We start from the raw sequence: 21880 nt of genomic DNA, 5'->3' as shown, positions 1-21880 counted from the left end.
TTGTGTTGGATCGTCAGTCAGACAGTTCTGGTATTGTTAGTCTGAGCATGTCAGCATGGTCACATTACTGTTACCTTAAAGCTGCAAACGTGGTTGTAGACTGTGAGCCTTGTTTAGTATTTCTGCATTGATTAGGATGGAAAAAGTGTTTGTTTTTTAAATCTACTGTATGTAAACTGAAATTACTATTGCTTAATTAATAACTGATTATGCCATTGTTCAGCTCCATGATGTATCACTTTTTATTATTACCCACACTTTACCTCTGTCTCCCGTCTTGTTATTAACTCCTCTTCATGCAGGAAATTTGATAGTAATGCTGGTTGGCGTACAAGCGGATACGGCTGCACAGAGGCTGGCAGTTGCTTACAAAGCCACACACACACACACACACACACACACACACACACACACACACACACACACACACACCAAATATGCGAGTACCTTTTATCCAGCAGCAGCTTGTAAAGTCACCAAAATGGGATTCTTCAACATAATTGTTAAGTGCACTGATGAAAAAGTCATGTTCTTTGGTAAAAGGGTTCGCCGCTGCAGCCCAAGAATCTCTGACCTGCGAGAATAAAGCAGCGGGCACAGCTCGGGTTCTTTGGATCCTAGACCTTCTGAGATGAACAGGTCCTTTGATGCTTTTAGTTGCCAGGTGACACAGGGAAAAATGCTATGCTGCAACAGACCTCACGAGTTAGACTTCAGCCAAAAGGAGGACTTAATAAACACCCTAATTGTTTTTACTTTTTCCAACTAATGAGGAGTCAGCCAAGACTGGGCAGCGCGAGTTTTAGAAGACGATGCTCTTTTCTTCTTTTTGGATTTGTCACATTTATTTAGCTGGAAAACTTTTCATGCACAAAGCTTTGAAAGGAACCACTATGATAAGCCGGGTTTGTTTCAAGGTAGAAGAAAGTGGCGGATGGTGTTGTTTAAACCCCCGCTGGACTATTTCTTCCTCTGATCAGTGAATCAGTGTGGAACTACAAACGCACAGAAACCAACAAAAGAAAGCATTTATCATGTGTGTGGCTGCCTCCGGCATACCCAACGTGTAACGGAGCGCGTGCACTCGACCTAATTGTTATTCTGTTTACTCTAGGAAGTCGAGATCAGGACTCAGACTCAAATATGCCTCTATAAGAGCAGTGAGCCCTTTTTAATCAGAGATAGTTATCTATTAGTAAGTTAAGTAAGTCCTGAATAAAATGATTTTATGCTTACAAAAGTTACCAGATGCTGCCAGTGCCTGATTTAAAGTACTGTTGAATGGGATGCTGTTTTTCATTTGGAGGAGCATGTATGCCTTTCTTCTTTCTATATTCATTTTGTTGGCTGCATGTAAATAATTAAGCAGGAGTAGCATTGCAGACAGAATGCATTCATAATTCAGATATTTCATGTTCTGCGTGCATTCATGTTTGTTGCTTGCATCAGTCACAACGCATGTGCTCGTCCTTAATTCTTACTTCAAAAAGTTGCTCCAGTCTTTCAGATTCAGCCTCGCAGACAGGGTCACAGGGACAGAGCACAGAGTAGGGGTTATGGGGAATGACAGAACGGGGAGGGGTAAATATCAGAGCAAGACACGCTGTTCCTGAGGTTTGTGGTCCTGCTGCTTCGAGGCCCCCACGTCTCCTCAGCTCCTGTCAGCTCATCAAGGCCAAGTCCCTGCCTATTCCCGTTGGAATACCGCATCAAACAGCCTGGGGAGCCTTTTATCCCAAACAGAATGCCGCCTCTTGTCACAGCGGAGGCTCGGCAATGAGGCGTACACGGATGGTGAAGTTTAACACGGTGGAGTGAAAGTCAATACCCTGCTGAGGTGGCGTAGCTCAGACACGAGGGGGGGGAAATGGTGAAAAGGTCACCGGGAAAATGGGATCTGGAAAGAGGCAGCTTATCTGAGACAATAGCACGAGAAGCAGGAAGCCAGATGAAGCCAGGCAGGCACTTAATGTCACGGTTCACTCTTTCGACCCTGTGCCAATTCTGATGCCTCACAATTAAGGCCAAACATCTTATTTTTGTCTTTTCTACCAATTACTGTAAAGGTTACCACAACTTGGCTTGCGTACACAAATCCTCCATCACATGTGCGTGTGTCTCTCTCTCTCTCTCTCTCTACAAAGACACAATGACTTCCCGGTCTAATTTCCCTTTGTTTCGACCCGTAGCCAAAATCAGACATGAAAAGGCTTGACTGTGCACCCCAAAGACACAGAAGAGCTCTTTGTACTCAGGCTTGTTCTGCTCGATGCCATTTCTAATCTCGGGCAGAAGGGAAGAGAGCTGCTCCTCTTATCTTAGATGACATGGAGGCTTTGCTCCCTCTCTCTGGAGCTCTCTCATCTTGTTCTTCTGAAACCTAACCCTCTTTCATGCTTTCTCCTTGTGGTGGTTGTGGTGGCAAAGCGATACGTTGAGTGAGACTGGCTGAATTTTGTTTAGGTTATTCCGTTTGAAGGCTGTTACATGATAAGTGAGCGTAAAGAAGCAGGGTCTTACCTTCCCCGGCTGTTTTTTCTTTTGGACCTTACCGTTGTCATTATTTTTAATCTGGTCTTTGAAGCATGGCAGTATTGAGAGCTATTTTAATATGGGGGAGCAGGGTTTATTAACTGGAGGTTTCTCCACTTTTTCTTCTAGAAGTGTGGCCTTGTGAATGTCTGTCTGCAAGTCAACCTGAGGCTACTTTTTTTTTTATTGTTGTTTTTTTGAGAAACAATATTTGGGCTATCTGAAAAGTATCAGTCTCTTCAGTGCTCTTCAGCTAACACAAGAATATAGTGCTATGTGGATGCAAAAGGAGAGAAGGATGCAACCAATTTCTTCTGGAGATCACTTGGAGTAAAGCAATAAAAAGAAGCCCCTATAACCCAAACTATTAAAAAGATGTACCAGTTACCACCTGTGGACAAAGTCTCAGGTGTTAACTGTACATCTCGGGGTTTAATAACTGCAGTAACTTTGCTGCAACTGTGACATTATCCAGTGGTGTATAACTACCTGTCAGATGTATGTAGCTGTCACTGTGGCTCATGCAGGTTAACAAGCTAAATGGAGTGGTGCTTATACAGTGCTTTTTTTACTCTGAGCACTTAACAGCACTTTTTATTACAAGCCACGTTCACCCATTCACACAAATACATCCATACAGGACTTTATTGCACATGCTCACGCTAAACTGTATGATGTCTATGAGGCTCACAATGGGAGGCAGCCCCCGGTGGCCACTGGAGGAACTACATTAGCGTGATTTTGCAGCCCCGAGGGTAGTCGCTCATTGAAACATTAGCCAGTTGATTGCAAAGTGCTGTAATCAAGAGCAAAGTGAGCACTTTCACACCTTGGTGTGATTCTTAAATGTCAGTGTATGTAAAAAAATTACATGGACTTTAACCTATGCAGATACAAGGTGGAATACATACCATGCAACAATTGTGATATGGTTAAACGAAATAAAAAAAACATTCCCTTTTGCAGCTTTGATTTGAATTGTTACCTTTTGCTTCTCCACTCTTGGCTCCAAAAAAATAGTGTGATAAAGGAGAAGAAGAAACTAGTTACTAAAGACCGCAGAAGATTAAAGAAAACAATTAACAGAGTGATAATGCAAGACTAATTAGTAATGCAGTACCAACGTTCTTTGCAAGTCTAACAGCCATGACATCTGCTTTCCTCATGAAAGCCTCAGTTTGTTGTAGGTTGTGGCGAAAGGTGCTCCGAGGTGACACAACCAGTCACGGCCTTTACAAACCTTAAGAGAAGGCGTACTTTATCCAATGCGTGAAAGCACCGTGTCCCTATAACATCCTGCATATTACCACAAGACCAAAGTCCAGCAACATGCAGAACACAACTGTATCCAATCTACTTAAACGGTGAGTCTGGGCCTTTGTGACGAGCGCCCAAAGGGACTTGTTCTCCAGATGTCTACCAGCACAGAGAGAGGCCCTTCCATAAGTCCTATAGGTTCAATTTGTTCTGCCAATTATTATCCTCTGCTCTGCCACAGTGATGGAAGGTGTTGTTCAATGTGCCTGAATGCCACCCTCTCCAACAAAGAGGGAGCCCCTGCCTTTTTTCCGGGGGTCCAGTCAAGCATTCGCTAACAGATTGGCCGGGGCGCTAACCAGTCAGGTCTTCAAAGAGACAAAGACGACTGGGAGGGCAGCAAAGGAGGGGAGAGGGGTCGGTGGTGAAGAAGAATGACCTGCCAAATGAGAAAGAAGACATATTGAAAGGGACAGAGTGGGAGAGAGAGAAAACATATTGAACCGATGGAGAAGTGCAACCTTTTGACCATCTGGCTCAGTGGGTGACAACAGCCTTCATCTGTATTTTTAGAGCTGTACAACACACCAAATTACTCTGTCAGGAAGATTAAGGAGAGTCAAAGGGCTGTCGAGTGGAAAAAAAAAAAAAAGAGCAAAGTTGTCCCAGAGGGAATAACAGATCAACTTTGCCTCATCACTTTACTTTGTCTGTAAATACAATATGTAACCAGTTCAGAGTGTGTAATGAAAGAAGAAAATAGGAACCCAAGTAGCTGCCTAGAACATTTTCTCTGCAATATATTCTCATTTCTGTTTAAACATGGTTGAGTACATCTCCAATATGATTTCACGTTCACTGTCCTCCTCCTCCTGAGGAGAAATATGCAAGAGACTCGACTCTGAGAACCTCTGCATTAATTCCATGATTGCTTAAATGAAACGCTGCTATTTTCTCTCTCTCTGCGCTAAACAGGGATCAGATCTCCGTGACCATGACTAATCTTCCGCTGCGCTTATTGTGTGTATTGGCGTGCGCCTGATTTTTTTCTGCCTCTTTTTGCCAATTTGGAAAACTAATTGCTTTGACTCTGACCGGGCGAGCAGCAGAATATAATGCAGTGTAAAGCTTCATCTTTCATGCCCATAAATCCCTCTACAGATCCAGCGGTGTACAACACCGCCTCATTAAAATGCATTAGGGCAGGTTTGCTGGCGTTTTCTTTTTGTCCTCCATCTTTCTCGACTTTGGCCGGTGATCCTGCACCCCTGGCAGTTGCCACACTCTTAGCCCATGTTTTTCCCCTCCACACTGGCCACTTCATTCACTTGCAAATACCCTGAGATGAAATGGGTTGCACGCCCCCTCCACGGCTTACTATCTACCACCTCATGCCTCTCTCTTCTCATTCCCCTATCCTTTGCTCGCCTGATTTTGCACTCCCTCCTGCTGTAATTTCACCCCTATCCTGCTGTCAGTTCCCCCACCACTCCCCTCTTCTTTCTCCACCCTCTCCTCTACCCACTGACCAAGGTTGTAGATTGCTGGATTACGCTGGAGCCGGGGGGAGGTCGTCCCACTGATTGTAAAGAGAGGGACAATTGGTCCTTTAGTCTGATTGGGTTCCCAGATAGGCAACACCGGGGATGAGAGTGTGCAGACAGGCATGAGAGGCAGAAAGCAGTGGAGACAGAGCACAGGCAGTACCAGTAGATCTATATTTATTTATATATACAGATGGAGAGAAGGGAAACTTTACAAAGAGGCCAGTGAGAGCGTGGACTCAAGGTGACTTTAGGGAAGCTGATTCACTGCAGGCAGCAGCTCTCACAACTTTTACAAGGCAAATTTAGCAAGCGTGCGGGGAAAAGAAGAACAAAGAGATAAGAGGAGGAGAAAAACGAGCAGGAGGAATAAAGTTAAAAAGGTAAGGCATGGATTTTGTGTGTGTGAATATGTGTGTGTAAGTGTGTGTGTGTGTCTTTCACCGGTCACGTTTTGAACTGTGCCAGTAATACTTTCAAGCTGTAAACAGGGGGTACAGTGAGGGATGTGTACGCTCCACTGGGGATTTCTCAGCTCTAACTGAGCGCCGCACCATCCGATCGATAGTTTGATTTTCTTTTTGCATGCATTAATTGATAGGTAGTGTTTACAGAAACAAGCATGTGGCTGTCAAAAGTAGGTCAGGGTGAGTACTTTTTATTTATTTATTTATTTTTAGCAGAGGAGGGGGCACAACAAACTTTCCAGGGCTCCAATTCTCAGCACGTCTGCGCCGTCACTGCTTCAAACGAGTCATGCCGAAGGAGAGGAATGCCTATCTGCTTTTAAGGGACCACCATTTGGCATTCAGACCTCATTCCACAGCCTGAGTCAAGGTTCTAGTTTCTCAAGATGAGGACTTTTTTCTCCCCACTATCAAACCCATTAAGCTATCGCCTCTCTTGTAAGGCCCGCAAATAAGATACCAGATTGGCAGGTGCGTCCTCACAGGAGCCGACAGGCTTCTCTTGCCATTATCGGGAGGTGGATTCTCTGAAAGATGAGCACTGAGCGCTGGAATCTATAATAGCAATGCCGTTCAGGTTTCTCAAACGACATTTCCAGCACAGGAAATGGGCCTAACGAGGAGCGGGGGCTTCTCCAGCTGCTAATTTAAAAGGATCCGTCCCAGAGATGCCGCGGTTTAATTTGCGACACTGATTGCAAACTTTTCCAGATGACGCTTATGAACTGTGACATCATTTCCATGCACCAGTGCCCGGGATGAATGCCAGTTTGTGTGATTTAATTTCTCAATAAATGACAAGGCTCCTTTTATGGCCTCCACCAAGCGATGAATGAACTGAATGTGCACTGGAGGAGGAGATAAAGGCCAAAACTACAGCAGACATGGGATAAAAGGACCTTATGGAAAGCTAAAAATAAGCCGACGCGGTACAGTTGTACAGATGTTGAAAAAGAGGGAAAAATGAGGAAAGGGTGAATGAATTATTTTTGTTACCAAACTTCTGAAGCTCAGCCAGCACACAAAGAAAACTACAGAGTGGAGGGAGGGAGGAGTAATTAAAAGCACCTTACAGTAAATGAGCCGCAGGGAGGGAGACGCTGGTTGCGGTGGTGGCGTGCACAGCTGCACTGGCTGAGCTCCCCACAATTAAAGAAGCAGGTTCAAAGACGGGCTCACGCCAGCATCTGTGTCCTGAGGGGGTCCGAGGTTGGTGGAAGGAAGGCAAATAGAGGGCAGCAGCCTGACGCGCATACAGGCATGCTGTGAACTTATATTCATACCAACACACAAACAACTGTGTGATCTTGAGAGAGTTCGGCTAAGCTCGATGCTGCCTTTGAAGGCTCGCCCCATGAGCCGACTGAGGAAACTGGGTCTTTGCTGCAGGCGGTGACGGTATAGAAACCACAAGAAGTGGTCAGGTTTATCCACACGCATACAAAACATACAAGAGGCCGTGCTGCAGCAGAGGCCTGCTTGTTAAAAGTTCATGCAAGCAGCTGTCTCCATTTAATTATGTAAATAAGTAAATATACATTCAGAAATTCTTAAAAACCTACACTTCTTTGGGGAATATGGCCCGTCACGCTTGGAGCTCGGGCCTGGAAGTGAAATTAGATTCAGAAAACTCTTCTGCATTTTGCAGGCAGCTCGGCTCATTGTGTTTGGCTTACTGAAAGACACTTTCTCATGCCGGGTCTTCTGCGCTTCAAAAAAAAGTGTATCGATGCAGCAACTTCGCCTGGGTCAGAGATATTCAGAGCTTCGGTGCGGCCGCCGCTTTCCACCGTGCAAAATCAATTGTGGTTAACAAATTGGCCGTGACGTTTCTCCCCGCTGGGGTGGGTGGAACCCTTTTTCATGGGTCCACCCAGTTTTTAAGGAGCTTTTTCCACAGTATGGGAGGCCTCTTTTTAAAGCTGAGGTGAGTGGAGCAAAGACATGGCCACTGTGAAATTAACACTTAATAATGCTCCACATAGCACTCAAACAGGGCAAACCCATACTAATGCACCACACACTGAGCTGGACCCCGGTAACCTCACAAAGTAAATGGGAGTTTGGTGGACAGAAAGGTCTCTGGCAAGTTTTTAATAGCATTTTAAATCAAATTAACTTCTTTTTTCTTGGTTATCTATCAATAATTGATGCATAAAATAAACAAAAATATGAAAAATTGAACTTCAACTTTTGAAATGTCTTGAAAATAGCTTTTTTCCCCCCCATGTGAAGTTTAGAGCCCAAAATCTTGTTTAAGAAGCTATAACAAGTAAACTTTTTGGAACTTTCCCTCAGAAATAATTGATTTGCCACAAGTTCTTGATATTGCTTTTCTGTACTTTTACATGAGCTCTTGTTATAATTGCAAACTTTTTGCTTTGCTAGGGGCATAACCACATAGTTGTATTTATTTGTGTAGTACATGTAATTTGATGGAGTAGTGTTGTCTTGAACCGATCAGAGCTGTGCACTTGCAAGAAGCAACTTTTGCAACATGTAACTCAGTACTGCCTTTTGTTAACTTTTGTAACTTGTTTATTAAACAATTATTCTACATTAGAGATTAAAATTTAACATGCATAAACACCAAGTGACAACACAAGGCATGAAATGTGCCGTCTGCAATTCCTGAAAAAACTTGAAAAGTGTACACAATTTAATATGGTTGCTACGGACACCGTATCCGCAAAGCTCCAGCGTAAATATCGTCATGCACGGCAATCGTGTCAGAAAAGCTATACGGATAGTTGGTTTTTGTTCTGTTAGCTTTCGTGGTGTTTCTACTGCTGTGATTCACAAATTCCGTCCTCGGCCCCCTGGTGTATCACGAAGGTACTGCAGGTAGGTCACGAGAGGTCATTTACATTAAATGTCTTTTTTTTTTTTTTAAATCAGTTCAATGAAATTCTAATAAGAGTTTATGAATTGAATGAGACAGGAATAAAGTCACATTTTTTAGATTACATCCACATGTGCACAGGTATTTATTTTTTATAACAGGGATTTGATCCTTTGTTTGCTTTATTTCAAACAGGTAACTAAAAATAAGCAACAAAGTGCATCGTAAACAGGTAAACAAAGATAAAGGAGGTAAAAGGCTGTTTACATGTGGACAAAAGGCCAAAACACAGAAAAAAAAATTACATTTACCAAAATACCAGAGTACATGTGGACAGCACCTTATTCTATAGGATTACTTTTTTGGGGATTAAATTAAAATGATATTTTCAAAGGTGTGGATGGGCTGCAGAAGCTTTTCACATTTCAAAGTGTGTTGGGGAATGGCTGTGCAGCAACATGGTGATCTTCACACTGTTGTCTCTGAGTTTTTCATTCATTCACAAAGCAGCTCTTCTTCTGATGTCATGATGGGCATAACACTATAAATCCTTATGCTGAAGTATGCACCAAAGGTTGTGTAAGATAAAAAAAATACTTTGTTTTATTGATCTCAGTTGTTTTTCATGTTTTGGCTGCTGTAACAAAGTAATTTCCCAACTTGGAGAATAAATGAATACAGTATCACAAACCAAACAGAAATTTTAAAAAAAATACAAACGTTACACAAGTAGCCAAAATGGAGCCTCTCACGCCAACTTTGGGAACTTGCCAACCTTGTGATGTCTCAGATGGGTTTAACACCCATCCCTATGAAAACAAGTTCCACGGGTTAATTCATGTGAATGCGAGTGCTTTCTGAGTGCATTCAAGCAGCAGTGAGTCAGTAAGAACAGGTGGAGGTACAGAGCCTGTCAGTCGTACTGCGGCAGTTTGTTTTCCTCCATTGGAAGAAATCACTCACCTCACTCCCTCACGCAGGAACAGTTTGATATAGTCTGTTGTTGTCAGATCGCAGCTAATGGAGCAGCAGGTGGACTCGGAGTACGATGATACGACAATATGGCCTATCATTTTCCCACACCAGCTGCTCCCCCTGACAATCACTGTCACTCAGTTTCTTCCTCCAACCCTTCCTTCCAATGATTTCTTTCACTTTAACACAAACACTGGACAAATTGGATGCTTCTGTACTTTCTTTCCCATTTTGACTTATTTTTCTTTTGAATACAAAGGCAGATTTTTCTACTTGGAGGAATGCTTCAGCCCGGTGGGAAAATACCTCTTTGCCTTAAATCTTGCAAAGCTTTTTCATATGATTGCTCCGCCACCCTCCACCTCGCTCCTCATCCCTTCATCTTCCCATCCCCTTCAATCCGCCATGCACGGCAGCTGCTGTTCTACTTAAACAAGCGAAATGCCATAAGATTAACAGAAGAAAGATGTGAGGAATGTTTTGGCAGCACAATTACGTAGCATGTCACCTCATTAGGCATGACAAAATAGAGCAAAATGCCTGGGTGCAAGCTGTGACCTTTGAAGGGGAGGAGCCGAGAGGGGAGGCAGGTCTGGAAGCTAATTTGACTTCATAATGGCAAACAGGCAGCTTGAATAGGCAGAAAAGAGGGGAGCAGCGAGGTCAAGTGTCAGTCGTCCTGCCAAGCGGCCCTCACAGGGTTTGTCTTAACACACACACACACACACACACACACACACACACACACACACACACACACACACACAAAGCTCAGCCTCCCGCTGACAATGCAGCCACGCCTCCCGCCCTTCCCTGCCTTTTGTGCCTCTTCAACAATGATTAACTGAGTTTGGCGATTCAGGCAGTCCACAGCAGCACAAAGCACTCTCTCTTACAAAACATAATGGAGTCAACCAATGAGTCAAATAGTCTCTCTTTCTTCCACTGCTTCAAACTTTCTGCTAACAGCCTCCTCTCTTTTTGCTTTTCTTTTCCTTTTATCCCCTCCCCTCCTCGCTCCCCTTTTCTACTTTCAGACCGTAAATCTGCCTATTTTCCCCTGAGCTCATTAATGCAAGAAGATGCGGGCAGATGCAGCCGTCCTCCTAATACATGAAAACAAGATGCAGATGGGAAGAGGCAGCGTAGGTGCCATGCACTGCATGTGAAAACATATTGATTAACTCAGATCAATACCTTAAAAAGCATCTCCTGCAAAAATCCACAGAAGTGACCTCGCTGATCTTAAGGATTCGTATGATGCTCATATCAAAAAGAACGACATGGAGATGGTATTTAGAGGCATGAAATCCTGCAACCAGGCAGCACCATAGGGGCCTTCCAAACCTGCGATATGGAAGGAAGAAAAAAAGCTATACACAGCACACTTGTAATGAACGGTGTGCAGTGCTGAAGGGAGCTTGTAGAACATGGTGTGAGTAGAGCTGAGCACGGGTGTTAACAGAAACACTACAATCTCAGAACATCACACCCCCGGGCCTTTTACAGGAGGTGTGAAGGAGCTCACCTCTCCTCATGACAGGAAAAGGAGGAAGGAAGAGAGAGTGTGCTTACACTTGCCCGTGTTTTGTGTCCCGAGCTGGAGGCAAAGGAGCTGGAGCCAGTGCTTCATTATTTCTGCTTTCTGCTCCAGGCTCCAAAACATTACATCGCTTTAATATTTTTAGGGCAGTTTGGGCAACAGAATGTGAAATATGCATTCTTTTATCTACTTACTCTGTAGAAATATATAATAAGAGATTGAAAAGATGAAAAGACTGTATAGAAAAGATGGAATTAACCACCATTTGCAACAAAATTAGCTTTTTGGTTAATACCATGTTGGGTTTTTGGAGCCAAAAATGACCTTATTTAGCAGACAGGGTGGGGTGCTAAGGTGTCAGCTACAGCTGCAGTACGGGGGCATCGCACAGATACAGACATCCATTAATTACTGCTAAATAACAAAAATAATACACTAGGATGAGGATATCAGTTCCTCAGTCCTTTTATTTAGTTGTAGCCCTGTTTTGAAGACTCAACTTTAGCATTATTCTGTCTAACTAAGAGACAACTGTTAATTAGAGCTAATTGGATGAAAAATACTGTTATTTCTGTCCCTAAATCGGAACCACAGATTTTAATCAATAAATAGAAATATTCTTTGTCAGATAAATACAATAAAAAATGCTGCAGCACCACAAACACACAATAGAGATCCAGTTCTGTGAACTGAATTAGTGGAAATGAGGTCTTGCAGACCACTAGCTGCTGCAACCACCAATGTTGACCAGCCAGCGACCTCTGAAGCTGAAAAATGGAGCCTAGTGCAGAAACTGCAGTTCCTGTAGTGGCCACTTGAGGCAGGCTCCTGAATTGAAAGACTCCTGTGTTCAAATTTATAAATTTGCAGCATCAAAAAGCATGTTTACAGCCTGGTACAAAGACCAACCAACCAAACAAAAAAGGTTTAGTTTCTGTGTACACTTTCCTAATAACTGAGTGGGATGAAGTTTTTTTCTACCTCCTCTACCTGGATAATTAAGTTTGGGGTGTAGCTGCTTTACCTGTCCTGGGGTCTGCTAGGCCTCATCTATGAGGCGTGGGTAGACGTGTGTCTGCCCACACAATTTACGGAGGACGCTGATAATCACCAATCTGATTGGCACTCCACCCTCTCATCCATATAAGGCAACCTCTGGCTCCAGGCACCCACGTGGCAGCAGCCATGGGTCCCCCCCCCCCCCAATCTCCTGAGCCAACCCTTGCCCTTCCCAGTCTATCACAACTTACCCCAATCTTTCATGTCCTAGTAATGTTGATAAGCTCGTCCTATCTCCTGGGCTCTGGGGCACTGCCTCATTAAAAGTAAAGCTTTTGACACCCCTTTCAACTTGTTGTGTATTAAAGCTGATTGCCTATTGGCTTAACTTAACATAAAAGCATGAAGTAACACTAAACTGGTAACTTTACTATCAAAATTTAGAAATCCACCTACTAATGGTTCGGATGCTCACTCATTTACACAACATTCTCAAATATATGATGGAAAATATTCCTTTACAAACAACAAATTACCTGACGGTCCATCTATTCTGTATCCAAACTGTTTCTTGGATAACACTGGAAACCCCCGAGAAAGTCCTAACCTTTCTGAAAACGATTGTCTGACATTCAGGGCCACTTGGGTGGCTGTGCAAAAGTCAGAGAGTTTCACATAAATTATTTTCCACCTCTTCAGTCTCTATAATAATTGATTTTCTTTTTCACTTTTCTGTTCGGATCAGCTCAAACTAATTCTGATGGATCATAAACCTGCTTAAATTTCCCATAAAATGTGATCTTTATTCTATGATAAGCTAATCACTGCACTTGAGGTGTTAAAGTTATGCTCACCGGTGGCATCCTCAGTCTTTTGTTCTTCATTTTTTAGCTTTCAAACAGTAAAAATACAGAAAAAAAACTTCTAATGATTTACCTTAAAGTAAAAAAAAAAAAAATTCTGAAGGACATGTACCTGTTGTCCCCATCTTTTTCCTCTTCCACATCGCCAGTACAAGAGGAACCCTCTTATTCAGCCTCTTATTCAGCTCATAATCTGGAGTCAGTGAAAATGTTGTACAGCATGGCACTGCTGGAGACCTGTGAATGACACATATTCAAAGAGATGAATGTGTCCAAAATCTGAGACTCAGCTGTGCTCTTCTTTTTTCCTCTTCCAGGACACCGGCATTGCCCACAAAGACGGGACCCAGGAAATAGCTGCACTTGAAGAAAAAAGGGAAAGTCTTTTCAAATAATACTCTGTGCTTCGCGATGGGAGACCGGGCGCATCTTCTAGCATTTGCACGGACCTTGCTCCCCGTGGTCCTTGGCATTTTGACCCTTCTGCCCCAGAGCCTTCTGGGTACACCGGCAGAGGAGGAGCACGCGGGGAGCTCAGCTCTGCTGCAGCGGGTGAAGCGAAGCTGGGTATGGAATCAGTTCTTTGTCCTGGAGGAGTACACTGGACTGGAACCACTTTATATTGGAAAGGTCAGTGTTCATTACAAGTTGCACTTTATGAACATGCAGACTCGCACACACACACACACACACACACACACACACGGAGGTGTGAGGCGCAAAGAGTGCAGGTTTCTAGCCTGGTAGGGGAGGAGGTTTTCAGAGTAACCTTTGAACTGGTAGGTGTTGCAAAGTGATTTTAACTCCAACTTTCAAACAGAGCAAACTGAAAGATCTATAGGGGAGCTCTGCTGCTGGAGGTCATCAGCAGCTTGCCCAGAGCTGAGCACATGAATGCAAAAGAGAAGTTTACCAGTGGGCAAAGGCAAGCTTCAATAAACACCATAAAAAAAAGAAAAAGAAATTCCAATTTAATCCCTGGATGCACTGAGTCCTTATGAGAGACAGCCACTTTGAACCAGAGCCAGACAGCAGTGATTGAGTTAATTGACTCGAACCGAAGCTTCAGTCCGTCTGTGTTTCTCAGAAGTGGACGGCACATCTGCAGCACCGCTGACATGCTCTCACAGGAGCAGAGGAGAAGTGCTCACAATGGAGCACTTTGATTGCTCGCTTGCTAAAGTGAATTGAATATTTGATCGATAGTTGTAATTCTAGTCATCATCGGTAGAGAAAAGCATCATTTCTGCAATCTCAAACAACAAAAAAGCCCCTCCATTATATTGCTAAAAAAGATTTCTTTGGAAAAAGAAAAACAAAAAATAATTTAGTGTCAAGTGCCTGCACAAATCTGAGTCAATTTAGGAGCCATTTCATTGAGTATTATTCTCACTGTACACAAATTGGCTGCAAGAGAACACGTTTTATTTTAGTTTGAACAAATACAGCAGTGATAAGATGTCCAAATGGAAATAAAACAGCCATGTCCTCTCTCTTTTATTACAATGGAGCCAATTTTACCCCATTTACAAGCAATAATTAGATTTTATAAATGTAGTTCAGCCCATGAACGCTATAAAAGATGGACTTGAAACCACTGCTAAGTGCCTGCATTCTTTTTAGGCCACCGAGGATGATACCTGTGGTTACAAAAAGTCTTCCGGGCCTATTGAAGTCCTTTTTTCTGAGTTCAGTCACTAGTTTTTGGGTCCTATTGAGTAAAATATTAAGTCCATTGTGGAAATTTTGGTCATTCTGTAAGTCAGAAAGGAGGATTATACATTGCATGCTAATTGGCTAAAGACTTGTGATTGACGAGTCACATCTGATTTCAAAACACCAAGATTGCCATGGCAAAAAGTTCATCGAGAGGCTTCAGGGTGATGATCATCTTTTATTTTATCTAAAACAACAATGAAAATGACCAAAATTCTTTTGTGTTGCACACTTCAGTTTATTATTCGGTGTATTTGTTTTCTTTAACCTCTCAAAATGATTCTCCAGTTTGAATTTCCTGCACAATAGGTTATATATGTGGAAGGTCCAGCTGGGCTAGGGCAGGAAGGTAAAGTTTGGGGGGGGGGGGGGGGGGGGGGGGGATTTTGAGTTGAATCTAATTTTATAGATTAAACTCAAAATCAAAATAAGATTCAAATCCTGTTTGTGCCTCTTTTTATTACCTGCTAATATAAACAAACACAGTCTGAATTTAAACAGGAAATCTCTCAGAGTCTATTCCTGAAAGTATGAAGCCCTGATTCCAGACCTACCGCTCCCTCAATATTCCTCATCAGCTTTTAAAACTCTGCAGTATTAACTGCTCATCCCCTGAAATCACCCTTTGGGAATGATGCAAACCTTCTTTAATTAGTCTTCTGGAATAATTTCACCGCCACCGCTTGGGAATACTGAAGAAAATGTCAGATTCCGAAAAGCCACGTGCTCATGCAGATAGAAGAGGGAGTTGTTTCTGCTTAAACGTGGCACTAAAAAATTTAAGTAACTCTTGTTTTTTTTCCCCCATTGTCCCTCTTCTTTAATCCTATTCATCTCCCATTTCGTTAAATTTTCTCCTCATCTCTCATTTTTGCAAACTGAATGGACAAAGTGATACTGACAGGCCAGGCTACAACCCTAAGAGTCACTGAAGTCCAGGACAAAGCTGGAGAGAGATGTACTGCAGGCTCCCTCCTTAGTTTGCTTCCCCTCAGCTCTGCCTACCACTGCTGAAGAACTTTGTATTCAGGGCTGTTGGGATGTTTGAGGTTTGGGGCTTTGGGCCAAAGCTGAAAAGGAGCAGGTAATTGATAGCCCGAGTGTCAAACTCGCTACTTTCAAAGGCTTTGAAGGAAAGGAGGCATTGGAGCAGGAGAAGGTGGATAAGGCAGAGGAAAGCTGAGCCTGTGATATATCACTACCAGACACAGGGCTGAAGCCCACAATGGGGTGCTGATTAGAAAATCTATTCTGGGCTGAGCTGGGCTTTGCAGGAGAGTGTGCAGGTGGGCATGTTGTCAGCAGTGATAGGAAAAACTGTATTGTCTGCTGCTCGGCAATGAAAGGTATTGTAAAAACTGCTGTTGAACTATCACTGGCATAACAACTAGCAAAACTTTTAGCAGTTCAACCACCTGGGCTCGGCCCCAGATGAGGGAAAAAAAGCCAAACGAAGTGTCTTGAAAGGAGTGCGGTTGCAAATTTAGTGCTGTGTTGTGTGCCGGTTGCACACCTGTTGATTATATATGAGACAGAGTGGGGGCATTTAATTTCACTCCGCTAGTGTGATGGCAGCAAGCACTCATCATGCACAGAGGCCCTCTAAGTACACAGTAAAGTCTGATTGCGCATCAACAGGATGGCATTTGCTCTTAGAGGCCACAAAAGGTTTCTGATTGCACTGCAGGGTCCCAGGCAACAAACAGGCTGTAAGCTGTGATTACATGTCTGCTTCTAGCAGCAATATTAACAGCATATAACCACACACCACCGCTGGAGGTCAAGAGTTTTAAATTTGGGAGGACAGAAAGCAGTTTGAAAATAATACATAAATTTATCACGAGGACATAAGAAAACATTTTAGCATAATTGTTTATGTATTGCTCAAATACTTAGATGTAGTATGACAGGCAATGTGTGATGTCTTTGTCAGTAAGAAAGCTGTAAAAGTGACGGAAAATAAAGTTAAAAGATTTCTCCTGTCACCTTACAGTTTTCATATTTTCCAAAGCCATCCACTAGGATGGACTGGACCCTCTGGTGGGCCAGTTCCAGCCACTGGGTTTTATGTTTGACACCCCTGGCCTAGACCAAGCAGCAACCTCTGGGACAGAAAAAAAAGAAGCAAACATTTAAGTATCACAAAATGCAGTTCCTCTAATGGCCACTTGAGGCTGGCTCCAAAATTGAGTGAATCCCCATAGACTCTCATGTCAAAATGCCCAACTTTAAAGCATTAAAAACAGTGTTTACAGCCTGGCACAAAAATATTTATGACCTCCATGAATAGTTTCACCCTTTTTCACAACTCTACTGTGGATGAATGTGTTATAACAGATCCTAGAGTTAGACTGGTGAAGCGTAAAGTTACATTGACAGGTGGGAGCTGAAGCTTTCACTAATGCGAGTCACTGTGCAAGACTCCGGCCTTGTTTATACTGTTGGCGCCTTTTGAAGGATTTATAATAAACAAATAATACAGCTCACTGTACACCAATCTTTAATTTGGGCTGCAGTAGCTCATCTGTTTGATCAGACCATACGGGCCAGCCTTTGCTCCCCTTGACCGCCCATGACACTGTCAGTGGTTCACCAGTGTTCCTTCCTTGGACCACTTTTAATAGATATTGACCACTGTAGACTGGAAATACCCTACAAGAGCTGCAGTCCTAGAGATGCTCTGATCCAGTTGTCAAGCCATCACAATCCCATCACTTTGAGGACAAAATGTTCACTTGCTTCCTGATATACAGTAACCCACCCACTAACAGGTTCCATGATGAGGAGACAGTCCATTTAACCTGTCAGTGGTCATGTTATGCATGATCAGTGAATTTATGCTAGTAGCAGATGTGTGTTTGTGTATGATACATGCACAGTGTATCAATGCAGCATCCAAATATGGTCAGGAAATCTAACCTCCAAACCAGTGGGTGGTGTCATGGTAGCTACAGCCATCTTTTATATGCTGCTCTATGAGATTACCAAGGTGTAGGTGGTGGCCATTGAGGGCCATGAACAGGGATTTAAATTGGCTTGGAACAATCCAGAACGGCATTCCAGCATCTGATAGGTGGGTAATACAGAATACATACATACATATATACGGAAGCTCACAATACAAATTATTATGTGACTTATTTCTGTGTGATTTTTTTTTCCTCACACTGCAGCGTTACATCTTAGGATCCCCCCCACCTGCCAAATCTGCTTTAACCCCTGACCATGAAGGTACTGCAAGTTGGTTGTGAGGGGTCAACTACAATGGGAAAAAAATCTATTCTGTAAGACAAAAAAAAAAGCTGAAAGCAACACCATCTGCATTAGGTTACATGTTCTTCTAAATTTATTCGACCTACTTTTGATTCCAAACATATGATATATTCCATTACTGGTGAGAGTAGAAGAGTTAAAATGGAGCAGGTGGTTAAATGAAAGCTGTTAATGAAGAATCAGCCTCAACAAGCAAATCATCAGAAGATCAAAATGAATCCTTGACAATACAAAGGCAGAGATACTTCATCTTAGTCTCCTGTGATGAAAGGTTTGAGTGGGCTGCAGGAGATTTTAGATAACAAATTACTTACCCACTCCCAGAATACCTGGAACTGCTGTCCAGATGCTTTTTTAATCAGTCTCCTCCAGTATGTTACATTATGCTTGAATGGCCCTTCGTGCACAGCTAGAAACACCTAACACTGAGACTACAAAACAACACTGTACACCATGATTTTAATTAATTTCATCATTAAAGCCAGAGCATTATTTATGTCCCCTCAGTGACAATAGCCATAAAGCATTGGCTTAACTGTTAACAAAAATGCTAATGTATGCATTTCATTTGCTTGATGATGTGATGGCACCTCAGCGGTCACATCACAGGCTTCAGCGCTGTGTGGACTTGGCTTTTTTGTGTATTTATTGTCTGATTATCAATTCTGTCTGAATCTTATGCAGACAGATACAACCCAGCAAACATGTCCATGAATGCCCACAGTGGGTAGTTGTGGGTGAAATGTGCAGCTATGTGGGCACGGCAAACCCACACTCATCCCACGTGGGCTCCAAGTGGTGTGTCCACATAGGGCAGTTTTGTCCTTTGGGGCCCTTTATGGTTTTTCTATTGGCAGATCCACAGTTTGTCCACAATGGACTTGTATCCAGAAAACCCATGTGGCGCCCATGTAGGCTTGGCCATGTGGGAATTCTGTGGACAACCCATAGTGTGCTGCCCATAGAAAATCCTCATTGGCCCCCCTGTGGGTTAGCCCATGCAAGCCTCACAATAGTTTCACCCTAAGGTGCCCCATCATAGTTTTCTGTGCAAAACGCAGATTTTAGCTCAGGATAAACTACTTAACCTCATCGAGGGATAAATTAGTTCCTGTTTAATGCATAAACCTCTGCACACTCTCACACTGTTTCATTTAATCATGTTTCAGTCAAACTGACCTTCATCCAATATTTTTTGTACCTGATGGAGTTGTTAGCCCCGTGACACACTGGCAACCTGTCCAGGGTGTACCTGCCTCTCCCCCTATGACAGCTGGGATAGGCTCCAGCCCCCCGCGATCCTGAAAATGAATGGATGGATGGATGGATGGATGGATGGATGGATGGATGGATGGATGGCTGGATGGATGGAGTCCAAAAAAAGGGAGTGGAGCGTGCTGGCTTCTTTACATGGTCATCTCAAGCACACAGCTGAGGCTGGGAGCACCAAAGCCCAACCCACTAGGGGCGACCAATAAAAAGAAAGCTGGCTTAATGGCAGAGGAGATGGAATAGCTTGTTTCAGATAAAGGATCCAAGACCCATTATAACATAAAAAAGGATTATTTTTGAGCCATGAATCATGCAGAACTACTCTTGTAGATCTCAAGAATAAAAAATACGGAGCAGGAAAGGAGCAGAAATAGGTCCACTTTAAGGAAGAACAAAAATACACCCTGTATCACTAATGTGCACACTGAATCATGCCTGCAGTTAAACATTTTTGTAACCTGACTATTAGGAGTGTAACAGCAAATCCTCATCAGATAATGTGACTAATTTCCTAAATAGCCAGCCACACTCCACCAGGCTTGTACTACATCCTCTTTTGATGTTTATCCTCATTTCTGGGTATTTTTTTTCTGTCTCCAGCAAGTGAAACACATGTTTAGTTGGACTGAGATCATGAGGTTGACTTGGACATTGCAGCATTTGGCTCAGTAAAGCTGTTTGTTTGTCATTTCTGTATGTTTAGGATCACTGTGCTGCTGCATTTGTCTAAAATTGGATGATGCGACCTAATTATCTTCCCTAAAACATGTCACTGCCCTAATACTTTTGGACTGCACCATTTGCCTGTTGTATTGTCAACTTGTGACTAAACTTTCATTTAAATGTTTTTGGTTCAAGTTTACTGGCATACTGGTCGTGAGAATTTTCCATTTAACTGACCACTCTGAACATCACAGCTCCATTCAGACATGGACAAAGGTGACGGCTCCATTAAGTACATCCTGACGGGTGAGGGGGCAGGCACCACCTTTACCATTGATGACAGCACAGGGGATATCCACGCAATCCAGAGGCTGGACCGAGAGGTGAAGGCCCAGTACGTTCTCCGTGCACAGGCCCGCAACCGCCTGACGGACAGGCCCCTGGAGCCTGAGTCCGAGTTCATTGTCAAGATCCAGGACATCAACGACAATGAGCCAAAGTTTCCAGATGGCCCCTACCAGGCATCTGTTCCCGAGATGTCCAAAATAGGTAAGCAGAAGGAGAAAGAAATGTAAGCACATGGAAGGCGACAGAAACTAAAATGTTCTCTGTGCATGTTTGTCCAAGTTTGCAGCCGTGGAGAACAATAACAAAGTGCATAAAAGCCCTTCAGAGTTGTCCCTGTTGCTTGTTCTTACAGCCTTGTCTCCATCTGCTTCATTCACAATTCATAAACATACTTTTAAAGTAAATAAGCACAGTTAGTTCATGTCCACAGATGGAGAGAACTCCACCTAAAAGGATGCGTCCTGTTTCTAACTGGCATCATCTCCTCCTAACCTTTGCCTCCAGGAACATCTGTGATACAGCTGACCGCTACAGATGCTGATGACCCCACATATGGCAACAGCGCTCGTGTGGTCTACAGCATCCTGGAGGGCCAGCCTTACTTCTCTGTAGACGCCAAGACTGGTATGAAGCTGCAAAACCACTCATTGCATGCAGAAGCTGGAGATTTCAAGCCTCACCAGCCACTAACTATTTTATGAGCTCCATATGAATTTGTAATTAGTCTGAATGATGTCAGATGACCTGATAAAGTCCACAAACTTCCTTAAGATTTACTAACAGGCAGATACCACCTCTTTTTTAACACCATATCACACTGGTAATTGCACCGCAGTCTGATTTTAGCAGTCCACACTTTATACCCTTGTGCATACCAGCCAGCTTTGAATGTGGGAAGCTCAGCATGGTTCCTGTTGTTGCTATGAGACTACCGAACACTTGTCTAAAACACAGCGCAACTTGCCGTGTCTCTAACTCCTGGCACCCAACAAAAAAAAAGAGCTCAAAGTGTGACTTCTCTGTTGAAAATGAGGACGGAATCAGACAGGCGCCGGCTCAGTGTGGTAAGCGAGTACTTGGAGAAACTTAGAATTAATGTGATGTACTTTGCAGTACTTTAAACCAGACTATGCCGGATTTTCTCATCTACTTTTATATGTTTATGTCTTTCCAAGCAGCAGTTGAGTCCCATTTATTTGTTTAAGTTGTGAAAATCAAGGAGGAGAGTCTTCTGGGAAGTTTAATGTATCTGAGGTGATAGAAAATATGCAATTGTTTATTTTGAAGTTGTTTTATCAGTAAAGGACGTCTTGAACATTTTTGAGAAGTCTGAATTAACCAGGAGGCTGTGAGCTTAGCTTAGCATGAAGAGTGGATAGAGAGACGAGCAGTAAGCGAGACTTTGACTACAGTTCAAAAGTATGTCTTTCAAATGTGTTTGAGCACACTAATTAACCTTCTTTAGCTTTTTCCCTAATGATGGGACTGATTATGAGAGCCATCTTCTGGATGTAGCTCCATGTAACTTCTTCCAGTGCAGAAATATAAAATAAAAAGAAAATAATGACCTCCATTTAAAACATTTC

At 43.0% G+C, this 21880-nt stretch overlaps 1 protein-coding gene across 2 annotated transcripts in view; it reads left to right on the top strand.

Annotated features, from left to right (window-relative positions):
• LOC115799677 (cadherin-20-like) overlaps nt 1-21880 on the top strand; it is a 102769-nt gene that overhangs the window by 61613 nt on the left and 19276 nt on the right. Inside the window, exons 1-4 of one of the 2 annotated variants that reach the window (XM_030756929.1) lie at nt 5418-5716; nt 13340-13652; nt 20201-20495; nt 20799-20918. In XM_030756929.1, the coding sequence (XP_030612789.1) occupies nt 13434-13652; nt 20201-20495; nt 20799-20918 (634 nt within the window). In that variant the 5' untranslated portion in view covers nt 5418-5716; nt 13340-13433. Of the gene's footprint in view, nt 1-5417; nt 5717-13339; nt 13653-20200; nt 20496-20798; nt 20919-21880 lie in introns of those variants that run through there. The other variant, XM_030756928.1, reaches the window with a different exon arrangement.

This window comes from Archocentrus centrarchus, chromosome 20 (assembly GCF_007364275.1).
Source record: "Archocentrus centrarchus isolate MPI-CPG fArcCen1 chromosome 20, fArcCen1, whole genome shotgun sequence".
NCBI lineage: Eukaryota > Metazoa > Chordata > Actinopteri > Cichliformes > Cichlidae > Archocentrus > Archocentrus centrarchus.
This window is presented reverse-complemented; position numbering and strand designations above follow the sequence as displayed.